Below are 13,277 nucleotides of genomic sequence, written 5' to 3'. Positions count from 1 at the left end.
CAGACCGACCCATCAACAGAAAAATAAAAGTGTTCAGAGTTCACTTTTTTTCCTTTTCATTCAACTGCATCAGACCTGGCAAGAATTGAACCTACAGTGGAGTCAGAGAGTGGAAAAATAACAGCTTTAAACCAAGGAAGGAAATTAAATGATTGAATTATTCTGAAGGTCTAAAATACAAGACGTCCTTTTCCTACTCCTACAGTCTTGGGTTCCTTATGAAATCACTCACACTGTTCTACTTGTCACAGAAAAATATACTGGAATCAGAGAACTTTGAAGATTGACTTTAAGAACTAGCACGGTGGCACAATGGTTAGCACTGCTGCCTCACGACACCAAGGACCCGGGTTACTGTCAGTGTGGTTTGCACATCCTCCCCATGTCTGCGTGCGTCTAACCCCACAACCCAAAGATGTGCAGGGTAGGTGGATTGGCTACGCTAAATTGCCCCTTAATTGGAAAAAAAAATTGGGCACTTCAAAGTTAAAAAGAAATTACAAGATTCACTTTAAGAAGTCTACCTCAAATAAGACAAAGAGCAAAACACACCAAAAATCAGGCCAAACTGTTGAGGCTAAACTTATAAAATTTTACTCAAAATATAGTTAACTTTGCCAGTCAGTTATAAACAGAAGTTGTACAGATTATGTCCAGCACTCACAGACCAGAACTTTCCTTCGCTGAACACTAAGAAAATGCCGCTTCAAGAGATCCAGATGATTTTGCAGGATAAAATATAAAATTATAAAAGGACAGTAGCAAGAGCATCTGTTTGTTGATAAAGATGTTAAACAGGCAATTAAAAACAATATTTGCACATCTTTCCCAGCCTTCATGCAAATGGAAAGGACTATAATAAATTCAACCAAACAGCAGCTGTTAACACTGAATCCCACAAATGTTACATTGTCAGTAAATAAAGACAAAATACAGTGATAGACATCTTATCCGACAGTAACCTGCTGGTCAACACATTCAAAGCATGAATTTACTTTAGATTGTGTGACTGGTATCTAGCAATTGTTTACATCGTTAACCATACGGCACACAAGCGTATGCCACTTTCATCGACCGAGTGCAACAGCATGCAAGAACCTGATGGACAATTTCACAGAGAAAGCATTTTGCAAGCTTAAATAAGGGCAGTTTTTTCATAAAGTACTCCAAGAAACTGTCTTTGTTTGGTGACAGAGAATGGCCATTCTGATCAAGCATACCACTTGAAACATTTACTTTCTTTCAGATGTTGACTGACCAATTGTGCATTTAATTTAATGAGATGAGCATTTTTTTTGTTGGAACAAGGTCACAGATGAGTGACCTCAAAATGTCTTTGCATCATATGCCCAAATAAACTATGCAACAAACATTTTTTCCCCCCAAAGAGAATATGCCCTTTAAGCCCCAAACGATACTGTAGTTTATGAAATAAATTGAGGTTAAATAAATCGCAAGATCCACATGAAGTTCCTAACGCTCCTGAAATATACAACATTGTCTCATTGAAGTGCAAAGACAGCATCTTTTCAAAGTACTGATTTGCAACCACAAGTGTGTAGCATAACCATCCACTTGGACTCACCAAGACAATAAAACATTCAAAAAAGTCCAAATGAATGGACAGCATTTTTTTTGTAAAAATCTATATATAAGGTCAGGTCTGTTGCAGCTTTCACATAAACAAAAAAAAAATTGTGTCTGCATTTATAACTAAGGTGCAAACTTAATAATCAAACCACAAATCCATGCAAACCAAGCCTGGTTCCTAACTCTTCCTCTCAAATCAGGGCAATTCTTAAGATGTGTCATGTTCCCAGGTGTAGCAGCTGGACCTACTTGGAAATCTTCAAAGGGGAATTTGAGGGGGGGGGGGGGGGGGGGGGGGGGAAATCAGTGCAGACAGAAGGGCGATATTTTGCTAAAGTTATGAAAAAATTAACTGCATTGATAGCAATAAAGCTGCAAACACCCAGCATAATCCTCATTATACAAGCATAGCAACAAGCTTAAATGTCATTTGTGAATGTGACAGGCTTGACATACATCCTGTGTCCTTTTGCTGGTCTACACACAACTTTAAAGAACCACCATACATCAGGGAAACCATTATTTAAAGAGACAGATTTAGAACATTCAAGTTACTCTCAAGTTAAGACCAGACACTGATTGCGCTAAGCCAATAATATAAACCAGAATGAACTGTGCACAAAAGTGATTTTGTACATAAGTCAAGCCTCCCTGCATAACTCTAGAATTGCTCAGTGGTCTATGCTAATATATCTGACTCGTTGGTAAATGTTTTCAGTTTGTTTTTCTGTCTCCCCCCATCCCACCTCTTATTTCCCTTTCTGTCCCCTGCCAAGTCAGGAGTACAGTACAGTTCATACTTGGGCATAGAAGCACATTCTATGCAACACCTCAAATTGTTCCCCAGGATGTTTACTTGATTGATGAGAGGCTTCCTGGTAAGTTCCCATTTGCTCCGACAAATTGCATATGAGTGGCATGCGTCACAGTTCAGATAACATGGGAATCCACGTCAAGGGTCCAACAATTCAAGATCTCCGATACTTGGCTGATTTCTCCATGCAGCAAGATATGCAAACTACAGTGTAATGGAAATCATGACCCATTATTATTGCTCAAGAACTGAACCTATCAAACAGAAGAGTGGAGAAGCTACCATCTACATGACCATCTGCCAGTGATAACCAGAACATTTGAAAATGGTCTACAAATCATCTTTACATTCAGTAATCATCCAATAGACCCATTTCAGTTAAGGGGTGGGGTGGTTCTCGTGTTAGCCAGTTTGCCATGTACTTTTGATGTAGTAGCCCAGTAGCAATATTAATACGGACAGCCAATTCTGTACAAATCCAAATTTCAGTCCACAACATTCTCTGTAGAATTAAAAAAGGTACATCAAAGCACAACTCATAATTCAGTTCAAAACATCAATTGGCTGTATCGGCCCCACCTTCTGATTAGAGTCAAGATAATTGCTAACATTGGTTTTGGGGGCAGGACGGCAGTGAAAAGGCCAAAAATCAATGCCATTTTATATTTAAATTAGGAACACCTACATCTTCCCCAGAAAACATGGCAACTCATTGCCCTTTTTCTATTGTATGGTAGAATGCAACTTGAAGCAATGTGATTTTGTTTCCAAAAATTCCCGAGATACTTGGAAGCAGGTGAAAAGGTGCAATGTAACCAAGGAGTTTTAACGTTCTTTAAAAGTAACTTCCAACCAAGTTTACCTGTCACTTACACTGTATTGTTCAAGCAACTGTAATGTCAACGATAATCGCAGAAGGACATTTAATGTCCCTCATGACATTATTGAAGAACCCCAAGTATTTCCAGTAGTTTACAAATTCCTCACATATCACATTCCATTATAACCACTGAAGCAGAGCGGTTTTCTGCTAACACCCGTTTCACACAATTCAAATGCAAATTGTCTTTAGATGCTATATAAATAACCTTTAAATCAACTTTGAGCACAAATTTCAACATCCATGTTCACTTTGTTTTGCCATTTTGCTAAATTTACTTCTGAGTTTGCCAGTTTCCTAGAAAAGAAAGAAACTCTTGAACCAATTACTTCCAGAGTAAAGTCAAGTTTCTTGAGAGTGCTGGTACATCAGCAATATCTGGCTGTTTGAGAACCCAGATCAAGCTGGTGATTAAAGTAAATTGCAATGGGAATTAAGATGAAGGTAACTAGCTTGCTGATACACGAAAGAAAATTCATAAAGCGCAATCTCCAAATAACTGGTCAGAAAATCCAGAAATTGGACATGGCCAAAGATAAAATTCAGCTTATTCAGTAATGAAGTGGCCCTCATTAAGATGCATTAATAAAAAGGCCCCACGACTCTGAAAGGTCTGGAACACAGTTCAGAGCATTTGGCTTCTCTCATCTATTCACCAACTAGCAACCGATCTCACAACGGAACTGGAGATTATCACAAGGTTTGCAAAGTAACTGGACCATTTTTGCACCTCTGCAATAATTTCATGTTTTTTTTAAATGATATCTGTGGCAGTGAACAGGTGCACTGAAATGACAGCTTACATTAGAGATCAGTTTCTGAAAACTGACCCCCTACTCATTTATCATTATTGCTCGATATTTATCCTTTATCCACTAGCTGTCAAACCAGCCAAATAGGATTACAAACCAGCCCAGCGACCGTACTATGCTCCAATCATGTCACTGATTTTTATATACTCTTTCCTAAAGATTCCTGAAATTCTGGATGGTACTACAAGTTGGCAACTCTATCATATGCAGGTATGCGGCAATTGCAAACTTAATAAAAGCCTGATCTCAGCAAAGCTGTCTGAAAAGGTAGAAGGGCAAGGGATAGTTAATAGCCCTATTGAGGGGAGGCAGCACCATCATTTTGTAGTCTCTGGATTAGCAGAAATCAAAATGTGACTAATTTCACACAGCAGGACAATCTTTGTGCAGACTTATTTCATTAAAACGAGTTTCATTCAGCACTTTGTACTTTGACAAAGACTTTCTAACATGCAGACAACGTTAACAAGATTCCCATCTCTGTATATTCAAAAGTCTTATTTAGCTTTACTGAACATGCCATTTCCCCAACACCTCCCAGCCTTTTTTCTGCATCCCATCCACAACCGACACTGTTCTATTACTGAGCTGAAACTGGTCTTCAACCATTCATTGCCCTCTACCATTATGCCAAGTTGCACCCGGATTTTATTTAGTATCCCAAATTCAGTACCTATGGCTATTTATCTTTTGTTGAATAATGGATAGGGTGTACAATGTTCTTCAAGTCCATTTTAATTCATCCAGTCCAAACTGAACGGGGCAAATTGGCAACTATTCCACAGTCCTGTTCACAAGGCTAGTTTTGACACTGCTACTTTATTTCACTGTCCCGCAATACCAGTGTTTGCAAACACATTTCCTCCTTGACAATGACTCTCAAGCCCAACAGGCCCCAAAATGCTGCACAGTGCTAGCTTTCAGCTGTAATCTACTACAAGTTTGCTCTATTTGTAAACTAGCACCATTTGGCTTACCATTAGACACAAGGGCTTTGAAATCACTAACTGCAAGAGGAAAAAAAAGCTTGATTTAAAAAAAACTAGTTGCCTGATTGTAATTCTGGCTGGGAAACAAAACAATTACTTGCTTGATTAACCCAACTGTGCTTTAGGTTCATAAATACTTATACTTTTGCCTTTGTAGAAATATAAATCCCCCAATCCATTGATTACCTCAAATTTTCCACCTCCACCTTCCCTCTCCTGAAGGCATTTAACTCGGGCTTGGGTACAGTTCCACAGACAGTACCTCATCCAAGTGCATGCGCTGAACAATGTGCATCGGTAGGTTATTTGACTGGAGTAGGGAGAAAAGAGGGGAATCAAAAAGGAAAAGCAGCAGGATTAAAACTGAGCCTATGCCCATTCTTAGTAATTACTGAATAACTACATAGAATGAAAAATCTGCCTAGATTTCCCCCTCCCTGTCCAGGGCACAGAGGTCACTTGTAAGAGCCACCACTGGCTAGCTGATTTGAGATTGGATTAAAACCATGACCTTCCTGGTGGTACATACACCACATCACGCAGCATATTAACCCAAAGAACCAGCAGTGAGTCAGCCGTTTTATTGTTTACAGAACAAGTATATTCTGAAGAGTCTGAGGCAATTGTTCCAGTTGTGCCAAGTTCATAAACACCAGAGATCAGGTTGTGTGTCAGTCCACTGACCACGTGAAATGCTAGGTAGTGCGAAAATAGCTCACCAACCGACAACCCAATCCTGGGGACAAGTTATGCAGGAAAATAAAAGATAACATTAACAATTGCTGGGGAAGCACTTTGAATATTATTCAATATAAAAGTTTAAAAATCTTCCAGGGCCTGACATTTTAGTTTATCATCATGACCGTGGACAGCATTTGAAGCCCAATCAACCCCAGTACAAATCAATTCAGTCATGTTTTATGCCCCAGACAAATAATTTGATGGCTGGTGTATGGGGAGGCTGTGCTAGCAGCTGTACAGGAGTGAGGTGGCTAATACTATTTTCTCCCCCCCCCCCCCGCAAAAGCACTGATTGAAATTTACCAATCTTCATTAATTAAACTACACTCCACCCCACCCTCCCCACACAGAAGCAATATTTTGTTCGCAGGCAGACACATATACAGAGTACACACGTACACAAACACATGCGCATTTGCGCAAACACAAGACAGATGATTCATGTGTGAGCCACACAAAAGGAAATTACATCCATGCCCTTTTAACATTAGATGGACCTAGAAACAGTTTTTTTTGTTGAGATTCTAGAAAACAAAGGCATTGCCTTGAAAAGTACTAAGAGTATGTACTAGTGATGGGCAGTAACTGGAAAACCTCGCTTTAGTGTCAGACAGCAGGGCACAGAATGCACGCAACCATCAGAAGGGAGACAAATAACTGTACCAAAATCTCAGGCTCCACCACTTAGCCTCAAACCTTTCGCCTTCTCTAAGCAACATATAATTTCATTGGAACCATTTTATTTCCCTTTTTATTTAAAAAAAAAAATTAAATTTCTTGTCCTTCTCTCTTCCTCTAACTTCTCCCCTTTGTAAAACTGGAAAAGTTCCAAATAGAACATGTTGAAAACCTTCCCAGTTTCCGACAGCAATACTGCTCTGCACTGACCCACAATGGGAGCAGCATTAACTACAGACATGGCCTTTGCCGAAACATCCTCTTTTACAAAGAGATTTTCTACCACTGCAAGTTATACTTATCCTGCAGTTTATACCATCATGCACAAAGCATAGCTGGTGAATTTGAGCATAAGGCAGTGCTGGAATAAGATCACGGGACCACAGCATTATGCAGGTAGCACCCAAGTGCTACCCTAGTACGACATTGTTTTTTAAAAAATCCCGCCACCGTATTAGTTTTTGATATAAAAAATAAATCCTGGTGGTCAGCTGGGATTTGGCCAATGCAGCTAACCACATTCAGGTGGATGAGATTCAGCAACATTCACGGCCACTTTTTGAACTTCTCTCTTTTCCTACCCCACAGCGTTCCCGCCTCAACTAATTCTCCGGTAACCAACGGACCTGCTCGCTTCCTATGGATGGGAGGACAGGAATTGGTTGTACAACAGACCACTTGCACTACTGAACACAACCACTGTGCGCCCCTTGGCCTGTTGTGCCAAATAGCCCAAGTCTGGCACCACATTCCTGTGGATCATTTCATGTTTTTGGCCTCTTTCTCCAGATAAGATGTTTTGAAAACATTTATTTTAAATACAGCCTACAATAAATAGCTAAAGATGAGCCAAACTTAAAATGGGTGCATTTCTGATGGACATTTTGACGTTTTTCGCTTAGTAAGATAATTACCCTTGAAGGGCTATCTCATGGCAATGGGACAGGTGGGAAGAAACCAAAACAATCCTGTGAAGTGTGGGCTGAAAAAGGACAAACAGCACCCATCACTAATACATAGTCAAACTCTTTTCTGAAATTAAAAGATAAACTATCAAACATTCTTAAACAGTATTATTGCTGGAGCAAATTTCTAGTTAGAAATGGCACACAATGTATTCTTGGCCAGTCTGATTGCAAGAAACCTCCCCTTCACGGTTTCCTTGGAGAGCTCACAGCAGTGTGCCAACCACAGTGGGCGGAGCAGGGGTCACAGTGCGCAAGGAGAAAAGTCACAGTGGGCGGAGCAAAGGGGGTTCACAGTGCAAGAGAAGCAGATCAGGTCCTCTGCTCGAGTCCGTTCTCTCTGTCCAGCACTGCACGCTCGGTCCTGGAGAGTTCTGTTTTACAAAGCGCACTCGCTGGCCCACGTTTATCTGCGCTGTTTGAAGCCTGGTGTACCATCAGGGCCATGGGGCTGTCGAATTACACAACTCTGCTGCCTGGTCTCCTCTGACTGGGTGATTCTGGTCGGCCTGAAAAATAAAGACAATTAGCTTTTGTTGGAGACAGTACTGGGCTAGTGTTGAGAATGTCAAGTTCTTAATCATGCATATTGTTACACATATTTACAAGATGGCATTTATCCCAAACTTATTGAGGATTAGACACTGCTGTGTCCTGGAATGCTTTAAGTATGTTCTATTCACAAATAAGAATGATTCTGTACACCCAAGTGTGATAGCAATACATAATATACAAAAAATATGAAGTGTTCAACATGAAGTTTTTCTTTATTATTATTATTGTTACAAGTAGGCCTACATTAACACTGCAATGAAGTTACTGTGAAAATCCCCTAGTAGCCACACTCCGGCACCTGTTCGGGTACACCGAGGGACAATTCAGAATGTCCAATTCACCTAACGGGACTTGTGTGAGGAAACCGGAGTGCCTGGAAGAAACCTACACAGACAGTGACCCAAGGCGGGTACCGGAGCCAGAGTCGTAGAGCACAGAAAGAGGCTCTTCAGCCGATCATGTCTGCACCGGCTATCAAACCTATCTATTCTAATACCATTTTCCAGCACTTGGTCCATAGCTGTCCAGATGGCATGCAACTGGCTTCATTGTTCAACCTTAGATATCTAGGTGGGTTGAAAGACACTTCATTCTTCTTTCTCTCAATCGACAAGCACCCCAAGGAGTTTCATTTTTTTAAAATCACGGAACAGGAAAATATTTACTTAAAAAAAAAAAAAAATTAAAATAAATGTTTTCCTTTTCTGAGTTACCAAGCCAGGGCTCAGAGCGTGGGCCAGGGGCGAACCCCCAATCCAGCTCCTCGCCCGCCCCAAAAAACCAACCCAAACCGAATCCAATTCACGGTCCCCACAAGAGAGACACACCAGATCCGAGCCAAAGGCTCAATCCACAGTCACTTGATCTCAGCCAAAAGGCCGAGAAGCGATTGGAAAATACTTACTTTAATACACCACAGTGAAAGAGAAGGCAATCTTAAAAAGGGGGCACTTTTGATGGAACGAGCCAACCTCCTGAAGCAGGCATGAAAACTGGAATATGAGCAGTGTGTATTCCGAGCAAACAAAAGTTTTTCATTTTTGCCCAAAACAGTAAACACCAAAACGGCAAACACCTAGGAGGAAGGGGTGCAAGCTGTAACTATTACAAAAGACGTTTAGCTAACAAGATGGTGTAAAAGGCGAAATAAAAATATATCCATTGTGATGAATGTAGGAAATGTTTATATTGTATTACATGTCTGTAATGTTATTAAAAGGACTTAGGTTAAGGTATCCAGATTATATGTCTGTTAGACCCATAATTAAGGGGTTAACAGCTAGGCAGGCTGTCATGTCATTCATGGGAGAGGCTGGGTCTATCCTTAGTTTCACTTTTAAGGTTCTGAGGAAAGTTGTGTTTCTCAGGCTGACTTCTGAAAGCTTCACTCCAAGGACTTTGTGAATAAATCTGTAAGCCACAAAGTGTTAACAGTACTAATAAGTGGCATTTGACCTATATATGCATTTTGCTTAATTGAAATTTTAGAAGAAGATGGGAAAGTAAGCTCAAAGACCTGTATTTTTTACGAACGGTTTAACTATTAATCAAAAAGCTGCTTTTTCGGCGGCACGGTGGTGCACTGGTTAGCACTGTTATCTCATGGCGCCGAGATACCAAGTTCTATCCCGGCCCTGGGTCACTGTCCGCGTGGAGTTTGCACATTCTTCCCGTGTTTGCGTGGGTCTCACCCCCACAACGCAAAAGATGTGCAGGGTAGGTGGATTGGCCACGCTAAATTGCCCCTTAATTGGAAAAAATAATAATTGAATACTCAGTTTATTTTTTTTGAACTTTGCAAAAAGCTGCTTTTTCCTTGGATGTTAATGGGGTTAATCCTCTGTTAATAATGTTGTTTTTATACAAAAATCCTTATTTGTTAGTGGAGTCATTCCTGGGAAAGGGTGAAGTACCCTTTCCTCAGTTTACAAATTGAAACATTGTTGGGGTTTCTCATCCAGTTTCCTAATATTTATTGGGGGTCTCTTCCAGTTTCATAACACCATCTTGAAGGGTCTTATTCATTGAGACACGGTGCCCCCTATATACAAACAATTCTAATCTAGCAACACACAAGTTTGGTCTCAGTCTAGTTGAAAATAGACAACATCCTGTCCAATTGCTGGCCATTTAAATATATATTAAGCTCAGAAGAACAACCTTCAATATGGCATAGATTTTCTGTAAGCAAGTAAATAATGTAAGTGCATTTACTTGAGAATTTAGCCATTTTCCATTTGCAAGCAGTACACTCTGGTATAGGTGTCTTATAAAGAAGAAATTCACAACTTTACAAACTGACTGGTTCTATCAACAGGAGGATCTTCTACCCAATACAACTGGTATCCCATTTCTGACCAATAAAGCATCAGGATATAAAGATGAAGTGGTGATTGCCTGTGATAGGTGCAAATTAGCCAAATGTATCATGGGCTCATGCCATAGGAGTGTCTATAGTAAACAATTCACCCGAGGTTACAGTTACTTGTAAAAATTAATTAATGAAATACAGGTGGGTGTCACTGTCTAGCCAGCATTTATTGTCCATCTTTAATTGCCCTCGAGAAGATCCTGGACTGCCTTCTTGAACCACTGCAGTCCCTCGGTGTAGGTGCACCCACAGTGCTGTTAGGGAGGAAGTTCCAAGATTTTGACTCAGTGACAGTGATATATTTCCATGTCAGGGTGGTGAGGGGCTTGGAGGCTAACATCCAAGAGGTGGTGTTCCCATGTATCTGCTGCCCTTGAGGTTTAGATGATAGTGGTTGTAGTCACTGGCTGTCATCCTGAAAAATACCATGATGGGACGTTTACGAGCCTAGGGGCACTGGGGCAGAAGTTTGGGCTACCCCCGGGAAATGCTTTCAGATACATGCAGGTGAGGGAGTTTGTGAGGCGGCAGGTAGGGAATTCCCGTTGCTCCCGGCACAGGAAATTCAAGACAGGGTGATCTCGGGTGTATGGGTCGGAGAGGGCAAGGTGTCGGCGATATACCAGGAGATGAAAGAGGGGGAGGCGTTGGTGGAGGAGCTGAAGGGTAAATGGGAGGAGGAGCTGGGGGAGGAGATTGAGGAGGGGCTATTGACTGATGCCTCAAGTAGGGTTAATTCCTCTTCAACGTGTGCCAGGCTTAGCCTGATACAGTTTAAGGTGGTTCATAGAGCGCACATGACGGGGGCGAGACTGAGTAGGTTCTTTGGGGTGGAGGACAGATGTGGGAGGTGCTCAGGAAGCCCGGCAAACCATGTCCATATGTTTTGGTCATGCCCGGCACTGGAGGGGTTCTGGAGGGGAGTGGCGAGAGCAATATCTAAGGTGGTGAAAGCCCGGGTCAAGCCAAGCTGGGGCTAGCAATATTTGGAGTAGTGGACGAGCCGGGAGTGCAGGAGGCGAAAGAGGCCGGCATTCTGGCCTTTGCGTCCCGAGTTGCCCGGCGAAGGATCTTGCTAATGTGGAAGGAGGCGAAGCCCCCCAGCATGGAGGCCTGGATAAATGATATGGCAGGGTTTATCAAGTTAGAGAGGATAAAGTTTGCCTTGAGAGGGTCTGCGCAGGGGTGCTACAGGCCGTGGCAACCTAGACTATCACGCGGAGCGTTAGATGAAGGTCGGTCAGCAGCAGCAGCAACCCGGGGGGGGGGGGGGGGGGGTTCTGTCTGGGGGGTATTTGAGCAAGAAAATACATGAAGAATCTGGAAAACTGACATGTACGGGAGGAATCCAATGTACAAAGTTCTGTAACATATCGTTTTACCATGTTTATGTCTGGCTATGTGCGTTTTCTTTCTATTTGTTACCGGGGGGGGTTGTTTGTAAGGGTGAAAAATTGTTTAAAATCTTAATAAATATATATATTTTTAAAAAAACTTTAAAAATTCAGTAACATGATAAAGGTACTGTAAAGTCGCCATAGTCCCAGATGACCGTCGGCTGCTTTTCCCTTTGAGGGGGAGAGCTGACTGGTGGTGAAAAATCCAGTATAATTACCCAAGGTAGGGTAGCACGATGGCGCAGTGGTTAGCACTGGGTCTACGGTGCTGAGGACTCAGGTTCGAATCCTGGCCGTTGGTCACTATTTGTATGGAGTTTGCACATTCTCCCAGTGTCAGCCTGGGTTTCACCCCCACAACTCAAAGATGTGCTGGTTAGATGGATTGGCCACGCTAAATTGCCCCTTAGTTAGAAAATAATAATTGGGTAATCTAAATTTAAAGAAAAAAAAAATTACCCAAGGCAAAGCTACCGCCACTTTAATAAGGTATACCACATGACGTCTCAAACTCTTACTGCTGTGGAAATCCAGGAAACCTTCAGAAACAAGACTACTTTTTTGCAACCCAGGACTTTTCTGGTTTGACTGGGTGGATGATGTAACTTACTTCTCGCGGCCCAGAGCTGCTTCCAGGAGATCTTCCCTGCGCAACCAACAAATAAGCTCTCCACCGTAACTCTAAAATACCGTTCCTCCCTTTCATCGCATTATTCTCACACCTCAAACTCAAATCCTTACAAAGATAACATTTTTCATGTTTCAAATGTGTTTCTGCTTTCAGGGCAACAAAAACATAATATACTCTCTTCTGTTTACTCATGGAAGTAGTGTAGATTGCAAAATGCTTGTCGATACCTCTGGCTTAACTTTGATTTTCAAAAGAACTCAACTTATCAAAAAATGCAAATGTTAGATCCAGTCTATTTACTTGCCCCAGAAACCCACCAACTGTACTCGTTGGAATTTAGAAGGATGCGGGGGATTCTTATAGAACATAAAATTATGAAGGGAATAGATAGGATAGATGCGGGGAGGTTGTTTCCACTGGCAGGTGAAAGCAGAATGAGGGGGCATAGCCTCAAAATAAGGGGAAGTAAATTTAGGACTGAGCTTTGGAGGAACTTCTTCACCCAAAGGGTTATGAACCTATGGAATTCCCTGCCCAGTGAAGCAGTTGAGGCTCCTTCATTAAATGTTTCCAAGATAAAGATAGATAGTTTTTTGAAGAATAAAGTAGTAAAGGGTTATGGTGTTCGGGGGAAAAGTGGAGTGGAGTCCACAAAAGATCAGCTATGATCTCATTGAGCAAGCTCGAAGGGCCAGATGGCCTACGCCTGCTCCTAGTTTTTATGTTCTTCTAATATCTGATTAAAAATTCACAAACCAAGGCGGCACGGTGGCACAGTGGTTAGCAATGCTGCCTCGCGCCACCAAGGACCCGGGTTCGATCCTGGCCCTGGGTCACTGTCTGTGTGGAGTTTG

The 13,277-nt window shown here is 41.7% G+C and overlaps 1 protein-coding gene across 1 annotated transcript in view; it reads right to left on the bottom strand.

Moving 5' to 3' along the window:
- Positions 1–578: 578 nt before the first annotated feature.
- szrd1 (SUZ RNA binding domain containing 1) overlaps positions 579–13,277 on the bottom strand; it is a 39,207-nt gene continuing 26,508 nt past the window's right edge. The window contains exon 4 of the mRNA XM_072478324.1: positions 579–7,978. Within this exon, the coding sequence (XP_072334425.1) occupies positions 7,876–7,978 (103 nt within the window). The 3' untranslated portion in view covers positions 579–7,875. The remainder of the gene's footprint in view (positions 7,979–13,277) is intronic.

The sequence above is a fragment of the Scyliorhinus torazame genome, chromosome 16 (genome assembly GCF_047496885.1).
Source record: "Scyliorhinus torazame isolate Kashiwa2021f chromosome 16, sScyTor2.1, whole genome shotgun sequence".
In the NCBI taxonomy this organism is placed as follows: domain Eukaryota; kingdom Metazoa; phylum Chordata; class Chondrichthyes; order Carcharhiniformes; family Scyliorhinidae; genus Scyliorhinus; species Scyliorhinus torazame.
Note: the sequence above shows the minus strand (reverse complement) of the source record. Positions and strands in the feature narration are given on the sequence as shown.